Source organism: Xylocopa sonorina, chromosome 17, assembly GCF_050948175.1.
Source record: "Xylocopa sonorina isolate GNS202 chromosome 17, iyXylSono1_principal, whole genome shotgun sequence".
NCBI classification, from domain to species: domain Eukaryota; kingdom Metazoa; phylum Arthropoda; class Insecta; order Hymenoptera; family Apidae; genus Xylocopa; species Xylocopa sonorina.
Genome location: NC_135209.1, coordinates 3689142 through 3710373, shown reverse-complemented (window position 1 = coordinate 3710373; position 21232 = coordinate 3689142). Strand labels below are relative to the sequence as shown.

The window sequence follows — 21232 nt, the reverse complement described above, 5'->3', positions numbered from 1 at the left end:
GAAAGGGAAGAGAAGATCGAACAAAAATCAATAGATTGGAACAAAATAGAGCATAAGCGACACGCGAATGAATTAGGAAACGGCGAGACCAGCTGCAGTCTAAGGGTACTGTGTGTCCCACTATCGATCGATACCGGTCGATTGATAGTCGGCCATAATTCGTGAGGAAAAATCGACTGTGTCTTTTTGTATGCGACCACAGAACAGCCGCAGTTCTCTACTCGTTAACCAATACCGACCAACCTACCACCTATAAACATTATTGCCGACTTTCTACATCGTAGGTGGAACGTTTTCATCGGCAGTCAATGAATTAACTCGAGAGCATATGAAATGTACGACACTTTCCATTGTTGGAGACGGTTTCGTATCCTCTCGTTTTAATTTCGTTTAGTTTGGCTCGTTACTTATTTATACGACAGCGGTATTCGCACCGCTTGTGTCTCCTTAATGCGATTGGCAAACGGAGAAAACTAAAAGAGCGACGTTATATATTTGTCCTTCGTGATTTTCATTCGAAAGAAAACAAAAGGTACGTTACCGAACTCTAGTTCGATATATGCGTTTTTCTATAAGTGTGTGTATGATGCGTTTCTACACTGTCCCTTGTTTCTATATGCCGCACACGTGTCCCGGTGGATCTGTTTTTGTATTTTTTATTTACTTCTTTTCTATTTTTTTTTTCTTTTATTTCATTTTATCCCCTGCTTCGTATCACAAAAATTGGCAACAATTTTGTTTCTTGGCTGTTGGCTTCTAAGAAACGTGGGCTACGTACTCAAGAGACAAAAACACACCCATATTTCTAAAGATAATATATCACGCGTCGCTCTGCTATACCTATTTATACGCAATTGGATGCAGTTTGTATGTTTTCATCGTAAAGTCTTGCAAAGATTGCCTGATGTGTGTCGATGTATGAAGGACGAACTCGTAATAACTTCATCGAATACCCAACCAAGTTGAACGTTCAATGAATTATTTCACTAAATCGTTATTCGTTATCCGCTAACGCGACGTACTTAGCTTAAATGCGATTTACTCGATTATACTACTCGAGTTCGTGTTCCATACAATTTGAGCTGCTGTCATCTGTAATTGTTTGCTTGACAAACGTTGCAAGCGATGGTTTATAAGCGTAAAAGGATAGCGCCTTGATCACGTCGTGTGGCATATGAGATAGTCCCGGATTTTGAGTTTTAAAATGAGGATGGTAATTATATATACCGATGACTTTGTTCAAGAAGAAAGAAACTGGGAAGTGCCTTTAACGTTGCTCGAAGTATTAGCGGCGATTTTGGTAACTCGGATTACTTGGATTACCAGACTGCCGCATTCCACCACCTCCCCTTCCACCATCACCGCCTCTTGAAAATCCACCACGGCCACCTCTCGTACCGTGTTGGCCACCTCTCATTATGCCCCCTGGTCCGCCTACAAAGCAGACACGAAGGAGCATGAGAACTATAATATACAACTATTTTTCTACAATTCATTTCATTTATTGTTTCGAAATTTAATTACGAAAATATTACGCACCAGGACCTCGTTGTTGTTGCTGTTGTTGTTGCCCTCCCATTGCTCTCATGTTACCATCGTTCGAATTCAACCGGCCACCGCTACCTTCCGTCGTTCTGGGTCTGATCTTCTTTTCCTCCACGTTCAGTTTTTGTCCATTTTCAGCAGGGTAGTAGATTGGCTAGAATGAATAATTTAAAAAATGTGTACCTTTAAGAAAGAAAAAAACTGCTTTATATAAATCGAACTAACCAAGTTTTGTAACACTTTCGTAACGACTTGCTGATCTTCAAAAGTGATGAACCCATAGTTAGGCACTTTTCCTGTGTTGTTTCCTTGCGGCCCCTTGCACCTGTCATTTGATTTACTGTGTATACGTAACTCTACTACCCTACCGTAAGACTCAAACACTTGACGCAAATCATCCTCGGATGCGTTATGCGGCAAATTTCCAAGAAACAGTTGATGAGCATCGCTGTACTGACTTTGTCGCGTGCCACGACGATCACCATCTGAAAAAATATATTATTTGTAGTACTACTAATGCTACTAGTATTAGGACGTAACATATCAGCTTATTTTCCCCATTAATGGCGCAACCTGAAATTTGTTGGTTTTCCAGAAATTAATACCGAAGAAAGTTGTTAAAAAAATATCTTTCAATATGATTACCTCGTTGTACCGCTCCACCTCTGGGAGCTCGTTGTTGTTGATGTTGCTGTTGCAATTGTTGATTGCCAACTCTGTGAGTTTGTTGCTGAGGCGTAGGAACGCTAGCTGATGTGGAAAGTGTAGCTCCACTGCCAGTTGGATGTAGTGGTGATCTATCGTCTAAACGCAAGTTTGTCATTGGCGGCTGAGAACAAATATTTCGAGCGTATTTTATACTTATACTTCAATAATGCCCAAATTGTGTATAAATTACAAAACGAGCAAGATTTTCATTCTCAATATATTAATTCTTACAGAAAATTCAATTAATTACGAAATATATACCGGTGACATAGACAACTTGGGAGCTTGGGGACTAGTAGCACCGGTGGTAGTTGGAAATGATTTCACAAGATTGGCGTATGTTTTCGGCCCACTACTAGTCACGGTCGTGTTTGTCACTTGATGCTCTGGTTCTGATTCTTGCACAGAAGTGTTGAAGGTTTCAGCCTCAGGTTGCTCACGAGCCTCGCTTGATGGAGCCTGTGGCTCGCTTTCTGTTTGTTGCTGTTGCTCCACCGCGGTGTCCAGTTCCGTTTCTTGCACAAACTGCGTTTGCGACGGTGGTTCTGTTATGTATTGGTGCTGTTGCGCAGGTGGTGGTGGTTGCTGTGGCTGCTGCTGTTGCTGTTGCGGTGGCTGTTGATTGATCAGTGGCGCTTCTTCGTGAACGGATCCGTTTAGAACTTGTTGCATCACAGGATGCACCTAAAGCAAAAATATAACTGAAGACATCCAGCCATCGTGCCGGCATGGCTAGATAACAGCGTTCTGTTTACAGTAATCAAACTAACATGAGATTGTTGCGGTGGTGGAGCGTAGTAGATCTGTTGCTGCTGCTGAAGCACAGGTTGTTGCGCAGGAATAAGCGGTGGTTGAGTTTGCGGTTCAGTTGATGCTGTTGGTGCCGAAATTTGTTGCCCTCGATTTTGGTGTTCATCTTCCTCCGGCTCAGAACGTCCTCCCTCTTCCCCTTCTCTCTCACCGGCTTCTCCTACACCTCCTTCTACACCACCTACATCTGCCTCCTCTTCGTCAGGAAAAATTAAGTCTTGATAACGGAATATATCATTATGTACATAGTATGTTTTAGGTGCTTGTATTGCCAACACAAACGTTTGTGTAAAACGACGCATTGGTTGTCCAGCGTTCGATAATTCTCCAGACACCTATAAACAATTCAATTGTTGGTAATGAGTTTGAATCAGCATCTTATCTATTAAAGTGTTACTTGCAATAGTTTTCGATATTAACCCCTTAGTATATCAAGGTGGGATAATCTAATTTGTGCTCGATAAATTACATACTAGAAAAATGCGATCCCAGCTTGGTACGCTTAGAGGACGTTCCAATAGATGCTTTTAAATGAGCATAGCGTAAAAATGTGATTATAATTAATAACTAGAATTACCTGTACAACAACACCATTTTCAAGGGTAAGCTGTGAATCAACTTGACTTATCTTGGCATGACAGTCTCGAAAATTTAGTTGCTGAATTTTTTGATGTATTTGTTTTTGACCAATCGCAGGAGTTGATTCTCTATTAGAATCTAACCCACCATGCACGAAGGAAGAATGTTGATTATAGAATCTAGAATAATGCAAAGTACATCAGTATTAAAAATTTCTACTTTATAATGTGATCAAAGTGTAAATAAGATTCAGAAAAAGAATTGATTACCTATGGAGATGCGCAGGAGCTTGATTAAGTAAAGTATAATATTGTCGGACAAATTCACGACCGACATTTTGTGGAGAAGGGGATGCCTCCATGACCATTTTCTTACTCCTAGCGTCTAAAATAGTACTTTGCTTAAACAAGCAATGGAAAGTTTACTTGGCAATGGTTAAAATTAGAAGTTTAGATGTCTGCAACAAAAGCAAAAGATATTCATAATATTTAGAGCATATTATATTGTATTATATATTTAAACAATACTGTGTTACTATGCTAATATAATAATTGAAGGAATTGGTAAGAAAAACCATCTCGTAAGTCATCAAACTAAAGAATAAATATTTGTATTTTCAAAGTCTCTTATCTTTGAAATTCAGTTTTGATTAATTAGTATTGCTCAGTGTCCCTTACTTTCATACCGACGATAATACATTCCGAGTATAATGCATCATTAGCATCAAATGCACTTGTGCAGAGATGGAAAGATGGCTAATGAAATGACACAATAGCGATGGGCGTACTTATCTACCTCTGTGTCTAGCACTCAAAGATAGTGCTCGATTCTCTGAATTGTATAGTGTTATCTACAAGTAACCATAACAGACATATATTTGTCCCAGGTCTTTATAATTATATTACAGAAAGTGGATCAAATCTGCATTTCTTTTGTTAGCCAACTTCCCATCTTTTTATAGTTTATTGAATTTGACTCTTTGTATTATAAAAGTACTCTTATATTATTTACATTAATGAATAAATATTTGAATGGTAAGGAAAAACGGAATCACCATTAAAAAGAATATCTTAAATTAGTTACAGTTGTACGTTATAAAATACATGTGTCCCTTAAGAACTACATCAATGTGTACACGTTGCAGAATTTATTATACATGTACACACACAGAGACATAAAATAAACAAAGAAGCTTAATACTAAAAAAGAAAACAAATCGAAAATTTACGACAATCAAGGATATGCACATCATTCGAAGTGGCTATCTCTGGATATCACACGAAAGTGATGTGCTTGAAATAAAAATGATATTAAATATAATTTTTCTCAGAAAACTAATTCGTTGCTCGTTGCGATTGTTGTATTTTTAAAACATCAATTTACATGGTAACGTACACAGTTTCATGTGCGATCGGTAAACACGATTTAATCGTGGACCGCGTGAATACGCGCGTGTGAGAAGGTAGTACAATTTCAGTAATTTCTACGTTAGAACCATAATAGGACGCGCGTACAGTCACGTTTCGAAAGAGCATGTGCTCGCGTGGGTGTGAAATTTACAGGGATACTCGTTGCAAACCCGTTACTTGAAAACAAAAGATCGTGGATCATCTTTGAAACCGTGCGGTGTGCGAAGAGCGAGGTCGAGGACAAGGGGGCCGCCCGGTTGCACGAGCAAGCATGGCGATTTTTCTTGATCCGAGAAATGGTAACGCTAAAGATCTCCAGCGTATGAAATTAATCATAGTTCCTCCATAAATAATGTTCGATACAACTAGAAAGGCGTGTTCGTTAACTTGAATAATAATTTACGGGCAACGAATATCGTTAATTCGGTAACGATAATCCGCACTCTTCACAGTCCCGTATCATGCTTGCCTTCCTGTTTCGTTTTGAGGTCTTCCCTGTGAGAAGTCGAATGAAAGAACATCGGCAAAGCCGATCTTATGGCGTTCTTACACTCACCCGATGGGATCACTTATGCGCGGCACACCCCACTGCTTTTCCCGGCTAAACGAGATGCTGCGACGAAAACAGAAAGTTTGCACGAGCAACAACAGAGAGGTCACAATAGTATAAATTATAAAAACAGTTCAATGTATGAGTCCTCCAAGCACCTTGATGTCAGCACATGCAGTGGAACCTGCACAGAAGCACCGTTCCTATAAAGATGAACGACTACCTTGCAAAACTTGCATCCACGTCCATGCTACGCGGATATTCCAGGAACTACATCGTCAATCGAACAAATTCTAGAAGGTCATTTCATTGTACGTATTGCATCTTTGATTGGTTGTTTCGTTTCCACCGTGAGAAGCTAGCCAATTACAGAACAGTTTAGATAGATAATTACCGTAGAGCGACTGCTGGTTTAAGTTGTGGTTGGTTCAATAATATGTTTCGTTCCGCTGTAACTTGTTCGACGACGCACTTTAGAAACAGACCCCGAGTGTGTGCCTGCAATAATAAATACAATTTTTTCACACAAATTAATTATACAAATTATTTTACATTGTGAATGTATAAAAATTGTAGCTAGAGTAATTACGCCGATTATAATACAGTTCAAAAAACATTTTGCAATATAATATTGTTTTAATAAAAGATTACAATCTCGTAACTATCCCCCATGATGAAATAATAATTTTATTTCATTGCATGTTTGATAAGAGTAAAATATATTTAACAATTTGTATGCGCAAACGATGAAACACCCTTCGAAAATAATAAATTTATCACTACTTATTAATTGTACCTTTCGTTAATTTATATGTATATAAATACTTATTTATATTGTCTCAAATGTGATGTAAATTCATAGATCATAGAAGTAACGGCAATATTGTATGATCAACGAAATAGTATTTAATTTTATGTACACAAAATGTATAAAGACATTAGTAGATAAAATGATTTAATTGGCATACTCTGCTACTACATTTATTTCATTTTTGTGCAACATAAAATAAAATTTGGAGTCATACTTAATTCTAATTACTTACGATTTAATATACATATAATTGCCATTTATTTGTTTCATCGGTATACTATTAGTTTTTAATACATAATAGACGATTATGATCTTCATTCTAGCTTTCTAAAATCGCTTATTCCTTACATAAAATTCTTTCGGTGTAATACTTCATAAGAATTTGCAATATTTACAATCAGAGTATACTCACTAAATAGAACCATAATAATCTGTGCTCGAATATATTAAAATAGCTTTCTTGATGTTCACAGAGGAGTAAAGCGGGTGATAAGATTTAATAAAACATCAGCATACATAATACATTTAATTATATAAAGTACAGAAATGAATATTTTATAAAATTTATATACCAAAGAACTTTTATAAGCAAATTAAATTTGGACTGCACTATGAGAAAACAAGATGAACAGTTTAATGATATTTTGTTATTACTAATATTTAGTGGGGGGATTTCATTTCTTACTTTTTAAAATTCTATACGTATCTATTTAATCCAATTATATTGTACAATATTATCAAATTTAGAATCTAAATTGATTAAAAATTCTTTGATTGAATTAATAACAATGAATATGCTTTACAACAAAGTGAACGAAAGTATTATATATAATTCTCCATTTTATATGCAACAAAGATAATTTTTTTTACATTTTTAGTACAAATTGTTAAATAATACAATTTTGATTAATAAGTCAGAATGACATGTAAATGAATAGAAAAAAATTAAAACATTATTGATCAGTGAAAAATCTAATTTAAGCTTACTTTCTACAGTATAATATCAAACAGTAAGATTTTGTTTAATGGTATAAGATATTATACCGTTTAATTAAAATTTGTAATATTACATACTGAGTTTTGTACATTTTATTTGAAATTGTGAAATTAAAAAAAAGGCAACATTATTTTTTATCTAATCTTTTTTTTTTTTTAATATAATACTTTTTGTCATAGAACAGTGTGGAATTTGAGAAAAATACAATATTTTCATTTACTTTAAAAATCTTATTACGATGTGTTCTCTTTGCCTAGAATGAAATTGTCAGTATATAAATATAATGTATAATCGGTGGAAAAAATGTAGCAAGCTCGTAAATTAAGACATAGAGTTGCAACACCAATTGAAGCTGCAGCAGGTAGGATTGGTATATAGGATTCTGCAGACTCGATTAGAGTAAATCATCTGAATGAATTCACGAGCTTTGAAAGAAATAGTCAGTGATCTAAATATTTGGCAAAACACATAATTGGTAATTACTAATAGCAATTACAATTTAAACAAACGAGCACTTTAAATGGTCTTCAAAAGAGATTTCTGTGTACTCGTGTTTTCATTAATTCTTGTCCAAATACACACGAACGATTTTAAGACACCGCTACATTTCTTCCACCGATCGTATACGAATTGTTCTTGAGTGTAGAATAAAAACCGAAGGAATATCTAGCACGATGCACATATTGTGGTAGAATCAGCAAAATATTGTTTGTAATACAAATTCACTAAATCTTCGTGTCAGTCTTATTTAAATCTAATGTATAGATGTTTATCGCTATGTTTTAAAGAAATATTGTGTACATATTGTTTTCCAAAAAATTAAATTATTAGGATCGGTTAACACAAATACAAACATACGCGATATATATTATGTACACAAAATGAATTTATTTTATCCTATTTTTCTTACCAATAAGGAAGCAATAATCTTTTTACCTCATTTCATACCTTACACAATCATTATAAACAATGCGGTACTTTTCATTTTTGCCTTAACGTAGCCGTGTAAAAAGTACATTGCCTGCTTACACTTCTATAGTGGTTATTCTCCTCTTATTAAGTTTAGTATTTATAGACAAATTAAAATAATCTTATTGTTAGAAGTAGGGACACGTAATTGTTTCTCAACAGTCCCAAATTGGTAAATGAGAAACTTGATTCTTCCTAATATATCTGTATTTAAATTATTTCCTATCATCTTTTGCTTTCCCATTTGCACAAAAATATTACGTTACAATATCTCATCGTAAGGCATACCACCGTCGATTTAGTCATCCATACGCTTGAGATAATTATCGGTGCTGCATTCATATTTCTATCAGCATTTCTCACAAACGTACTACGATACGACACTGCCTTACGCTGAATGACGCGTAACGTACTAGCAGTAAAAAAATTAATGATAAATAAGATGAAATGAGAAAGAGACCAATGAGAAACGTGAAATGTTTTTCGCTTTGTACAAAAGGGTAAACGAGAGATGGAAGAAAGCATTCTGTATCTATATGTATATATATATAATATATATATGTATATATGTTTGCTTTTGTTGTCTTGATAATACAGATGTATTGCTAGACGCAAAATATGAAGCTATTACAGTTTTTGTCGTGATTCCTGATGATTCATTTTATTTTGCGGCAGTAGTCTGCGTTGTTGAAAATCTTGCTGAAAGTGACGTGGTTTAATGGAATGATGATTTAACGAGTTATGAGATTTTTTGTAGGACAGGAAACCTGGAAAGAAAAACAGATATTCAATACATTATTACACTATGCTAGGTGTGTTTAATATTTACAGAAATTTCTTTTTACTTTTGGTTACGTAGTCACATATGAGAAATCATTGATATACGTTTAACGTAAATGATATATTGGAAGAAGGAAGAGAGAGAGAGAGAGAGAGAGAGAGAGAAAGAGAGAAAGAGAGAGAAGGTTGTTGAGACAGAAATTATAGATGTCAGGAAAGCTATGATGACTCACCAGCGGTTACAATGCGAATTGCATTGCGGTCGCAATGAATGATTTCCATTAATAGGGTTGGTGCCTTTGGTTCTGACGACCACCTCCCCTCTGCTTTCCGCCGTAGCCTGAGCCTCCTGAAACAATATCCACGATGTACGTTAGTCCAGCAACTTGGATATATATACCCCCACCTCTACCCCAACTCTCCTTATCCGCCGTTATTTAAGAAATTAGAAAAGATTGACCAGAAAACGGGTCTATATTTGTAATAATATTACCGCACGCACACTTCTAATAATAACAGAATTAAATTACGAAACAATATATAAAGATATACAGACTAACGTAATGGACATAAAGCTACGAAGAATCTACATAGAGGCTACAGGCTAAGGTAGTAAGCTGCAAGGCTGCGTTCTGATTTTCATACTCTCCTTTTCTCCTTACACATTTCTGGAATCTGCGTATGCTGGAATACTGGGAGCTACATATCGCTGTACTAGGATAGATATTTAGATACATTTCAAATTATCTTAAATAGTTTACGATTACTTCACTAAAGCTTTATACAGTTTATAAACTTATATATTAATACTTCTTACGTACTATTACCAAAGTATAATTTAGTGCAACGTTGTCAAATAACCAGAAATGTTTAAGGTTTAGGATACGTAAATGAAATAAAGAGATGAAATGGGTTTAGTATTAGCGTACCAAAATTATTTTAATTGTTCATGATTTTTTTTTAACTTTAATTATGCGTTGCTGCACGTATGAAACATTTGAATGAATGAATTAAAATTATATATATATATTTATATAAGATATAAATATACATATAAAAGTTAATTGCCAAGTTATAAATAGAGAAGGAACTGTTTAGAAAATTTTGTGTTAGTATTTTGGAATATGGATCAAGAAAAATAAATATCATAGATGTGTTAAATTATTGTAGGTCTTGAAAACCCAAAAACCAACTTAATATAGAGATTCATAGAAACATGGACTTTTCCTTTAAACAAAGTATATAATATTCTTATTATATACTTATTATAGTTCACATTAATCAGAATAACAGTGAACAACATGTATATGTGCATTAATGAATAAGAATATACATTTTTAGTCTTGCTGCATTGTAAATATAAACTTTAAAAAATTAAATTTTTAATTTACTTAAGTTTCGTTGAGTAATTCGTCATTTTAACTATTATTAGATAAATATTACCCTAGAATAAAATTAAATGAAGTACAAGACAAAGGATAAAAGCCCAGTTTTACGTATAACTTTCTCCAGCTGTCTAAGTACAACTTATTATGAAGTGTTTATCAATAAAAACATTTTGTGAACAACGAAAAAAATTAAGAGGAATATAAAATACACTTTTCAAAAGTGCGCAATAAAAAGTGTGGTATCAGTACGTAGATTACATAAAAGCGAATTTCTATGCACTTATATTAATGTGTATTACAGTAAACTGGTAGACGTCTATTGTTATTCTTATTAGTATCGTAAGTATTAAAATAAAATATAAATTTCATATGCTCACACGTACATGTACATACATACTTAGAGTTAGAGAAAATAAAGGGGGGATGATGATAAAGGATAAGAGAGAGAGAAAAGAAAATAGGAAGCAAAGAGTAATAACTGATGGTAAATAATCGATGAAATGAATATGAAATTTAGAAACTGAGGTTTATGCTAAGTAGAGGACATTCGAAAGGAAAAAAGAGAAAACAATAGAGAAGGAACGCTAATGCGTACCTTTACCGCGTGCACCACCGCGCCCACCACTGTAGCCACCATCGTAACTACCACCGCCATAGCCATAGCCGTCTGCGTTTCATGGAACACACGGTATAAGAGACAAATGGGGTCAGTATTAACATGGACCGGCAATTGTATTTTTATGGTATTGTGTATACCCCATATATATACATATACATATGTATATATGTGTGTAACAATAAAAGTTATCGTCGGTACGCAAACAATACTTTTACATAATATTATGTAAAAAATCTTATCAAGTTAAAATTTTAGTATGCAATATCTCTTGAAAACATGTATACAGTATAGAACTATGAAATTCGTTATACGAATTCTTCTGAAATAATATTTAATGGCAGTAAAAGATATCTTCCAAAGGGTTCATTGTTTACATATTTGATATATAAGTATGAGGCTGTTTATAAATTTTAAAAACTATATGTACATATCAAAAAATACTACGGCTAATTCTCTTCGTATCGTTAACGTGAAGTGGCATGCACATGACGTTTTTAAATTACAACGAAAAAGTTCAGTGTAGTAATTTGTAATTATTTGCCAAAGTCCCAAGGAAAAAAGTGTGTGCAGGGTCGAACACGCAAAATAAATAAATATAAATTCGATACGGACTTGCTTATTGTGTTTTTTTTCGATGCATTGAAATTTTGTTATTTGCCAAATGGAACGGAAAAAGTTTTTACAATCAACTGATTTATATTACAAGAAATATTTCTTCATTCCAAGTGATTTTTCTATTGTATCTTTACAAGTTAAAAGCAGTGCTATGTATACAAAAACAATGAAACACAATTAACAACAAGAAATTAGATCGAACACAATTATTGCAAGTACCGATACTCGTTGTTATTATAAAGTGTGTTAATTTTTTATGAACGAAATGGTTACGTGAAATTTTGGAAGTATGTGAAGAAACATGCACATCAGGGAACGTGGCAGGACTTGAAAGCAAGGATTGTAGGTATAATATACCATATTATACGACATCATCCTGTGTAGTTTTGCTTTAATGTTCTCCACACATTTTAAGTTCATATATAACTATGTTACAGTGACTGCGTGTATTTGAAGCCAGCGAGTCTGCAGAACTTGTAGTGAAAATAGAAAATCTAAAAGAATTAATTTATTCCACGGATTCACTGACATCAATCAGTGAACGTATGAAATATTAATACTTTTATTTATAACATCTACTCAAATAAAAAAGATTGATTATGAAATGCATCTGTAAAATGAATATTAGCTACCGATAAATTATTAGAAGAGATAACCGAAACAAGTGATTATCTAATATTTGCCAATTGAACATATATTTATATGTCTCTTAAAATTCCAAATTGATTTATAATGACGCTTATTTATCTTCACACATTCACTGTTACATATTATATGACATTTTAATTTACCGAATTCAATGTCGTTCGCTTGTATGTGTGTATATATATATATGTATATATACGTATATATATGTATATATATATAAGTTAAACATTAATAAGGCATCAAAGAATTCAAGTTGTTAGAATCAATAAATTAATTGATCACAGCTCAAAAACAGCCAACCCTCTGGAAGTAGGGATTTCATTTTTCGGATTATGTTTATTATACTCGCATAAATAATTTAAATGCGCTACTTTGCTTAGTAATAAAAAAAAAGAAATAAAAAAAAATAAAAAATAAAAATACATAAAATAGTAATATCTCACAAAACGCAACTAATTTTCCATTTTCCATCGCTTCCAGAGGAACAAACAGTAGGAAATAAAAAGATAAAATCATTTAGCTACTTGGCTCTTTACAACCAACCGATGATTCAAGACTACAAAGTGTGGATGTTATAGAACTATATTTTACGCACGTATGAGAAAAAACAACTTTCTATACGGGTCCCACTTTGTCTCCTGTTATCCATATAAATCTATTTTATGTAAACATCCTCAAGCTACTCATTACGTTGATTTTCGTGTAAAAAATAAGATTACGATTTATTTTCTCGCAACGTATGCAATCTCAACAATTTTGTGAGATCTTTCTGATTAAAACTTGTCCAAATACCGAATATTTTACATTATTTTTAGGGTTATTAACAATTGTGTAGAAATATTTAAAAAACAACCAAAATTAAAAGGAAAACAATGTTTTCAACATATAAACTGATGAGAACATATTAAATGAATGAGAATCCACCTGCACACGATGCAGCTTTAGAAAGTGCACTTTTTAATCTTTAATTATTGTATTCGCATTCTACAATGCATTTCCGAATTATAAATTTATTGAACTAAAATACTTCACGTATTTATTAATTGACATAATGTATTTTCAAGTACAATGCGAAATAAGATTTTTTCTTTGTACATATATGATATTTATCTGATATATCTATATGTAAGATATCAGCGATGTTAAAATTGTTTGATTTAAATTGTGTTTGGATTTATTTTGATCTAAAAGAACTCGAAAATTATCAACTTTTACATTGCGATAAAATAAAAACAGTAGAAATTTCATTTTTTACGGTACAGTTTACTTGCATTCACGTAACAAATGCTGATGGATTCGTTCACCCCAGCTCAAGTAGATTATAGAAAATTATAGGAGTAACAAAGATGCATTATGCAGTAGCATTTCGAGAGACATTACTGTACAAAGTAGTGCTCGTTTTAATTTAACAACAGTTTTCTCGGTTAAGTTTGTACAATCCTTATCCCATTACTCCTCCATCATACTTAGTGCTAGATGTTCAGCGAAATCTTCTCGCTTTGAAGTGCCACATTTTGACAGTTCCTCTGCACGAGTTAACATCTAGAGAAAAAACGCCACTCTGTTCGTGAGAATCTAATTGTTACGTACCGAAGTTAATTATAGGAAAGCGAGCACTACTGTATTTGAAAGTAAAGAAAACATAATCCGAATATACTTTCTACATATTTGAGCTGCTGGTTTACTCTATTAATTTTGTATTTAGTGTAGTACGTAATTTAAATTTAGGAACATTTTAACACTCATAAAATATTCTTAATTACATATTTATAAATAATTATGCAACATTAATTAAAAACAAGTTTGACAAATAATGTCAAAAATAAAAATATACCGCTGATTTGCCTGCAAACCAGCGCTCAATTTGTAGCTCAGTTACATATGTAATATATTATATCACATCAATTTGTTATCATGTTATATAATTTATACATATAATACTAACTTTTTAGTATTATACTATATTTAGGTAGACAATTTGAGTTTATTTAGTATAAATAAAAATTTTCTTAAGGTTTTACTTAAAGCAAATTTTTATAGGAGGTATGGGTAATTAGAACTCTGTGTCAGGTAATTTTGGAAACATTTTTCGTGATCTCATTGTTATTTTCAAACTTCGTCCCTTGTGTATATGGCTTAAAACAATGATTTCATATACAAATATTACTTTTCTACTATAATTAAATCTCAAGGCTATAGAATCTACTAATGTATGTGAACTTGGTACTGATCGATAATTATTATCCAATATTCGAAAAATCAAGTTTAATGTACATTATTAATAGAATCTAAAATAGAATGTAAAATAAATGTTGCTATCAATTTTCTTCTGAAATATGAGATACTTTACCAATTTTCTAAATTCGATATTATTGATTAAATCTTAGAGAAGTTAAATATCAAATGTCTGTTGATCAGGTTATCCAGGTCATTAAAAAAAGATATATTACGAAATGTTTCAAGTTCTAGTAAAAATATGTATGATGAGATTACGATATTAAAAGAAATAATAAAAGAAGTATATGTTGTTGAAAAAAAAGAATCGAGACTAAACTGTAATAAAATTAAAGAATATCACTCGTGATAATTATAAAATTATGTTTGTCTGCCGAATACACTGGGACGGTAGTAGCAGATAATCCATCTGCTATTGATTATTATAAAAAAGTGAAACTAAATTCTTCAAATGTAATCCTACACAGCGTTAAGCGCGTGTAAGTTTTTCTTTTAGTAATAATCAATAAAATTACCGTATCCACTGTAGTCGTAACCACCATAGCCGCCGTACCCACCGCCGTAATAATCGTAGCCTCCTCCGTATCCATCATAGCCACCGCCATAACCGCCTTGGCCGTAACCGCCGCCATATCCACCTCCGTATCCGCCTTGCCCCCAGCCGCCTTGACCGCCAAAACCGCGTCCTCTACCTCCTCTTCCACCGCGACCGCCTCGACCACCAGCTCCGCCACGCATACCTCCCATACCATCTGGTTTAGGTGTCGCTTTCTTCACATCGACCTATTTAATACATTTGTCTTCAGTTAATACTTTCTCTATCATTTCTTTTTACGTATTTCCAGAGGGCTATTTATTAACATTGAACATACCTCTTTACCATTGATTGTCTGCTTAGGTATTTTCAACAATTGATTTACCACTTGTTCTGACTCAAAGGTAATGAAGCAAAACCCTTTCCTCTGATTTTTTGTCTTGTCAAATGGCATTTCTACATCAACGATCTGTAGCAAACAATTTCATCGTATAAATATTTATATATGTGTATACAGGTTTATTAGATGGCAAGTAAACAATTACGACGAAATAACACGAAAATACTTACAGTACCAAACCGAGAGAAGAACATTTTGATATCATCATCTGATAATTCTGTTGATAGACCACCGACAAAAATTTTGCCATGTCTAGCTTTTGCTTTCTTGGGATCGACTTTTTTATTATTAATTATGTGATCGCCTGCTGCCATAATCTGAAATATAATTGATCTTGGTGAAATTTCTGGGCGGTTGCATAATTTTAAGATTCGATTTTTGTAATTTTTTTTTCAGGAATTGGAATATCTTCAAATAAACTCAGTAGCAGAACTGGACAATTAAATATCATCACATTAACGATGACAAATGAAGGGCAGGGAGGACGTGTACTCAAAAACTATTAACTCATTTTACGAGAAATACCATAAAAGAAACTTATTTTCTTCCAACCCTTCAAATATATGTATACATGTAAAATTTACTATTTTATTAATGTACCTTATCTAGCGATTCAGCTTTTGCGAAAACAATGAAAGCGAATCCCCGCGACCGTCCGGTATTAGGATCTGTTTTAACATTGATGCTTTCGATATCTCCATATGTACCGAAGTGATCCCTTAATTCCTCTGAAAATGAATATTTATTTCGAAATTTAGCAGCAATATTTCATTATTATTTGTACTATCAGATTGGCCGTAAATAGTTCAGTTCTAAATTACGCAGCGAATGTTTTCATATGACTATTTGTTCTTAAATAATCATCTAAAGGTGTCCTAAGTTTTTATCATCATGATTTACAAATAAAAATATGATTCTTAGGAATAAAGAAGAATACTCACTGTCTGTAGTTTCCCAGCTTAATCCACCCACAAATAATTTTCTGCAAAAAATAAGAAAATTAGATTTGAATCAAATTCATATTTTTAACAACTTTTTAATATGAATGTCCGATTAAATGAAACGTTTAATTCATTGTAAAATTTATGCAACAACAAACTAAACAATTGTATTGTGGAAATTTTGATTTATGGACACTTTACTCTTTAATTTGTAATTTATGTATTACTTATAATTGATTAATTTCCAAATTACTATTGACTTTAAGATCTTTCCAAAGCAGTTATCCTCATGCACAAATTTAAAACTAAACCAATAATAATGAAAAATGAATGTACCTATCATTTAAAGAATCCTGGTTACCTCCAGTTGACCTGTAAAGCAATGTAATATATTTTAATTACAAAAAACTTTAAAATTTATATTAAATTTAAGGACTAAGGTTGAAGAGAGCAAAAATTTAAGTTTCGTTACAAATTGTTTCCATTTATATATTTGAAAAAGGAGTTTGACTTGACCCCTGGAAAAATTAGAATAAGAGTTAAAATATTAAAAATTTAGTATTGACAATATACAAGAAATGCAATAGACCAGTAGTATATCATTTGGAAAAAGGGGCACTGGATAAACTTTTAAAGACATTTTGGTAAGGAATTTTATTTAACAGGTAACGTATGCAATTTATTAAATACGTTCTTATGTATATAAATATAAATGTATATATCAAGTATAAATGTAATCTACAATCGATTAAGTGACCTACATTAATGTCTACTTCAAAATTTGGAATAAATTATCTTTGCGAGAATAAAAATTATCTTAATTTGATATAGCGACTGTGTATTAATAAGAACATTAAAATACCATATTTCCTAGAATAAATGAGCTTACTGACACAATCTTATTATATGAAAAGTATGTATTCGTCCTTAATAAGAAACATAGGATTACGTGAAACAACCATGAGAAGACTGCTTTGCACACCACATAGACCTTGATTCGAACTTCTAATAAATGTGCTTATCAACAAAAAATTAAAGGAAAAAACTTGGAAAAAAGATAGATATGTAAAAATTAACGCATTCAGAGAGAGATAGAGAGAGCAAAGTACTTTTCACGACGTTCATGTGAACCCGAACAATAGTTACAACTCCAGTTGACATACGGCTGCTCCTAAAGGAAATAAGATTTAACTTTTCCAAGTTGAACTCTGACTGCTGATTGGCCCAAAGAATTGACATATGGTAGATAGACTGCAACTCTATTAAAAAGCTAAAAAAATTGTTTCCGCATTACAAGTTAATGATGGTCACTTCTTGATACTTTTAAATATCTATATATGCACATAATTATTTGACGTTTATTTATATGTTTATATATATATATTTCTCTCTTTTTGTTTATTCATCAACAAAATATTATTATTCATTTCAAGTCCTGATATACTTTTCAGCCTTTTCATATAGAAATATAATAAGCTGCAATATATATATTTTTCACTTTTCTGGCAGTGTGATGGTAGTTATCTGTACTTAGATCGATCTTTTCATATATATCATCTAGGGCTGGTGATAAATACCGTAGGCACCAGTCACTCGCCGGTAATCAGTTGTTGGTCGGGTCACGGTTAGCCGGTTGCGAGCCGCCCGCCATAATCGCACTGGGTCGTTTGCCACCTGCAGATCAAGCCACATAAACTGGGTTAATGGCATTCCGACCTATCAGAGTTTTTCGCATTGGCCCTAGTGACTCTGTGCTTTGATCACGCCCAAACAGCATTTGACATCTGATCAGAAATAACTCTACGCGTGACCCAGCAGGCAAGTGTGTGTCTGTGCGAGACTTATTGATTCTGACGTTATTTGACTCGACTTCCAGTGCTTGTGTTGTGACGAAACATGACGGACTTGAACTTGACGTAGACTTCTCGCAATAATTCAGATTCAGAAGTCAATCGTAAGGCTTCACACGGTTCAGTTCACAGATCCCAGGTAAGCGTACAGTATTTGTCAATCGTGAACAATTGACTAAACCAGAATTCTGCTGCAATGAATGAACGAGGAAGACTCGGCTGGCCAAAAATGCGTTTCAAAGTTTACACTCTATAAAAATATTACAATTATTATTTACGCAATGTGTAGAAATTTCTTTTATCATTGATGACTCGCAACTTCTCTTTTTATGAATTACAAAACTAGAATAGAATTAACTAGGAAGGAGAGCAGAAAAATAAGGATTTTACACAAAATTACAAAATTTTTAAACAGATAAACGTATACCTCGCAACAACAGCACATATAAAGTTTAAAACTAATACTTATCATTCTTATATGTATATAATTACCTTATCATAATTTTGCAATTGAAAACATGCAATATTTAGTTTTCTTTTTATTTTTATACTAAACTGATATAATCAATTATGGGAATGCCAGCTTTCAGTTATTTACTTTTGTTACTTTATGCACAGAAATCGTGTCCTTTAACACGCACGTATGTATTTTTACAAGTGGGTGAGAAGAAGCATGCCTTCAAATCGTAATCATTATCATTATTATTATTATATATAACATCAACGATACGTAAAACCAATTTCTCTTCTCATATTCTAAGACAATATTTACAACAGCAGCAGCAGCAGTAGCAACAACAACAAGGAAACGATAAATCTTTTGTATACGTTTAGCTAAATTTGAAGGTTCGCATCTTCTTTCCCGATATCACTTTAAGTAGTTCTACAAGTTAAAATCTAAAGTAGCTTACCCATTTTGCAAAAACATACCCCAAACTATGTAAGAGTTTGTGATAATCCAAAGCTGTAGGGATACAAAGGAAAAAAAAAAAAGTCGAATCCCTTAGGTATAGAAACCAAATTGCTGTGATAATGGTAAGAGAGTAAGAACGAACTTATAATGCGATATTACAAAATATTTACATAAAACTGTGTCCGTACATCAATATTAACATCTAAACTCGTCGATTGGCAAATCGTCCAGCTCGAGATCTCGTTACGCTGAAAAAGGGGAAAGGCAAGGTGCTGTGCTACCAGACACCAAAAATTCTTACAATCTATTAACATTTCTAACAAACATATCACGACGATAGTAAATAATCAAATATTATTGCGCATTACCCTCCCTGAATATAATCTACGTACTCATTATATTTACGTAAAACATTATTTTAGTAATGTGTTTTGGTTTGACGCATAAATGCGTGTTGTGCGTGAAAAAACACGAGGGCATTTTATACGATGTAACCGTAACAAAAGATTCGTAAAAAACGAGCCCAAGCAAAGCGCATCGACTCTGTGCATAAAATTCCATCGTCTGGCATCAAAATTCGTTCTCTATTTTTTTTCTTCCCCACTGTTAACTCGACACAGTGCATGGGCGCGCCCTTTCTAAAACTTGCGGCCGGCATTCCCTTTTGTTTGACCGACACACTTCCTTCCATTTTGATTTCTTTCTATTAAACGAAAAATGATTGACGCCTAGGACTTCCTTATACTGCAGTAATACAAAATGAATCAACTGCAACACTAGAGACGCTCGCTTTAGAATCGATGGGAACGGATTACGATTTTTCGAGACCTCGCGCATCCGCCATTTTGTCATTCACGACGACAATCATATCGCACAAAGCAACTCTCGTTTGGAAGCTTTATTCTAACATTCCCGCGCGTTCAAAATACCAACTCAATCGAAATAACTGTGGCTCCGTAAAATGACGTTCGATTTAAATGGATATTCGAGGTTTAAGACGAAAGGGGTTACCTGTCCTCCTGCGATTCTTGGCCATTTTCTGCGGCGTCCCCGCCGCCGTTCTCCGCTTCGCCGTTCTGCTCGAAGTTTTGATCAGCAATATCTTCGCTGAAGTCCTTGTTCTCCTGATCGGCCATTATTTGTTATATTTTCTTTTTATTCTTTTAAGGAAACACTTAAAACACAATTATAAATCGCGTTTTAACGATTAATTAAATACACTACACGAGCTAACAACACTCTCACGTCCGTACTGATCGGCCGCCGAATGGAGAAGGGAGAGGTACGACTTGCGCTCCGTTTGACTCAGGAGATTCCGCGCAAAGCATCATGGAATCTCTTTTACTTCCCCCTCTCTGCTAGCTTCACGAGCCAATCAGATTTCACCACGCAGTATCGTAACTGCGGTATTTAGCACCTGGTCTGTTTCTACGTGCCAAATATACCATTCGTATTATTATTTACGTTATGTTTCAGTCAATAACAAGAGAAACAGGGAATTAAATCTCCTTCCGCGTCACGTTACAGATACAGTTCTACACCATTTGTACCGTTCAACGTAAGTCGAACAGCAGAATTAAATGATATTAAATTGTATAAATGTCTTAAGCAATAATTGTTGTAGTTGCAGAACGCAGTATCGTTAACGTTAAGATATTCTCTTTGGTCGATTCTTTTAAGATCAGATTTCAGCGCATAACATAATATACGTTTCCATACTTGTAGGTTAAACAACGTTTTGTTTTGAATTATAGAAGAATTTGGTCTCTAGAGAGCAATATGTTACCAATAGACGAAAGTATTGTTACGTCCCTATTACACCAATCAATGTTGCCCAGTATTCCAGTGATGCTAAGAGGGAAGCGGATATAATGGCATGCATACGAGGATTTTGGCCTCGTGTGGGGAATGGAGCGAAAACGAAGAGCCA

The 21232-nt window shown here is 33.6% G+C and overlaps 2 protein-coding genes across 11 annotated transcripts; both read right to left on the bottom strand.

The window, feature by feature from the left end:
• Positions 1 to 268: 268 nt before the first annotated feature.
• Positions 269 to 5859, bottom strand: Rin (ras GTPase-activating protein-binding protein 2). 3 transcript variants are annotated; one of them, XM_076907925.1, is made up of 10 exons: positions 5760 to 5845; positions 5608 to 5664; positions 3912 to 4099; positions 3641 to 3821; positions 3024 to 3398; positions 2515 to 2937; positions 2191 to 2374; positions 1771 to 2030; positions 1540 to 1699; positions 269 to 1434 (listed from the first exon to the last, which is right to left on the bottom strand). In XM_076907925.1, exons 3-10 carry the CDS (start codon positions 4007 to 4009, stop codon positions 1286 to 1288), a joined length of 1830 nt encoding a protein of 609 aa, XP_076764040.1. In that variant the 5' UTR covers positions 4010 to 4099; positions 5608 to 5664; positions 5760 to 5845; the 3' UTR covers positions 269 to 1285. The 3 variants fall into 3 exon arrangements, with proteins under 3 accessions (XP_076764040.1, XP_076764039.1, XP_076764041.1); XM_076907924.1 differs by having other exon boundaries at positions 5608 to 5859; XM_076907926.1 differs by lacking the exons at positions 5608 to 5664; positions 5760 to 5845 and adding an exon at positions 4320 to 4387.
• Positions 5860 to 8275: 2416 nt separating this feature from the next.
• Positions 8276 to 20593, bottom strand: Sqd (RNA-binding protein squid). Of its 8 annotated transcripts, none has more exons than XM_076908041.1 (10): positions 20314 to 20591; positions 16876 to 16911; positions 16540 to 16580; positions 16199 to 16326; positions 15769 to 15915; positions 15536 to 15667; positions 15221 to 15446; positions 11142 to 11213; positions 9392 to 9507; positions 8903 to 9145 (listed from the first exon to the last, which is right to left on the bottom strand). In XM_076908041.1, the coding sequence occupies exons 1-9, from the start codon at positions 20436 to 20438 to the stop codon at positions 9440 to 9442; spliced, it is 975 nt and encodes a 324-aa protein (XP_076764156.1). In that variant the 5' UTR covers positions 20439 to 20591; the 3' UTR covers positions 8903 to 9145; positions 9392 to 9439. The 8 variants fall into 8 exon arrangements, with proteins under 8 accessions (XP_076764153.1, XP_076764152.1, XP_076764157.1 ...); XM_076908039.1 differs by having other exon boundaries at positions 15179 to 15446; positions 20314 to 20590; XM_076908038.1 differs by lacking the exon at positions 9392 to 9507 and having other exon boundaries at positions 8276 to 9145; positions 20314 to 20593.
• Positions 20594 to 21232: the final 639 nt, after the last annotated feature.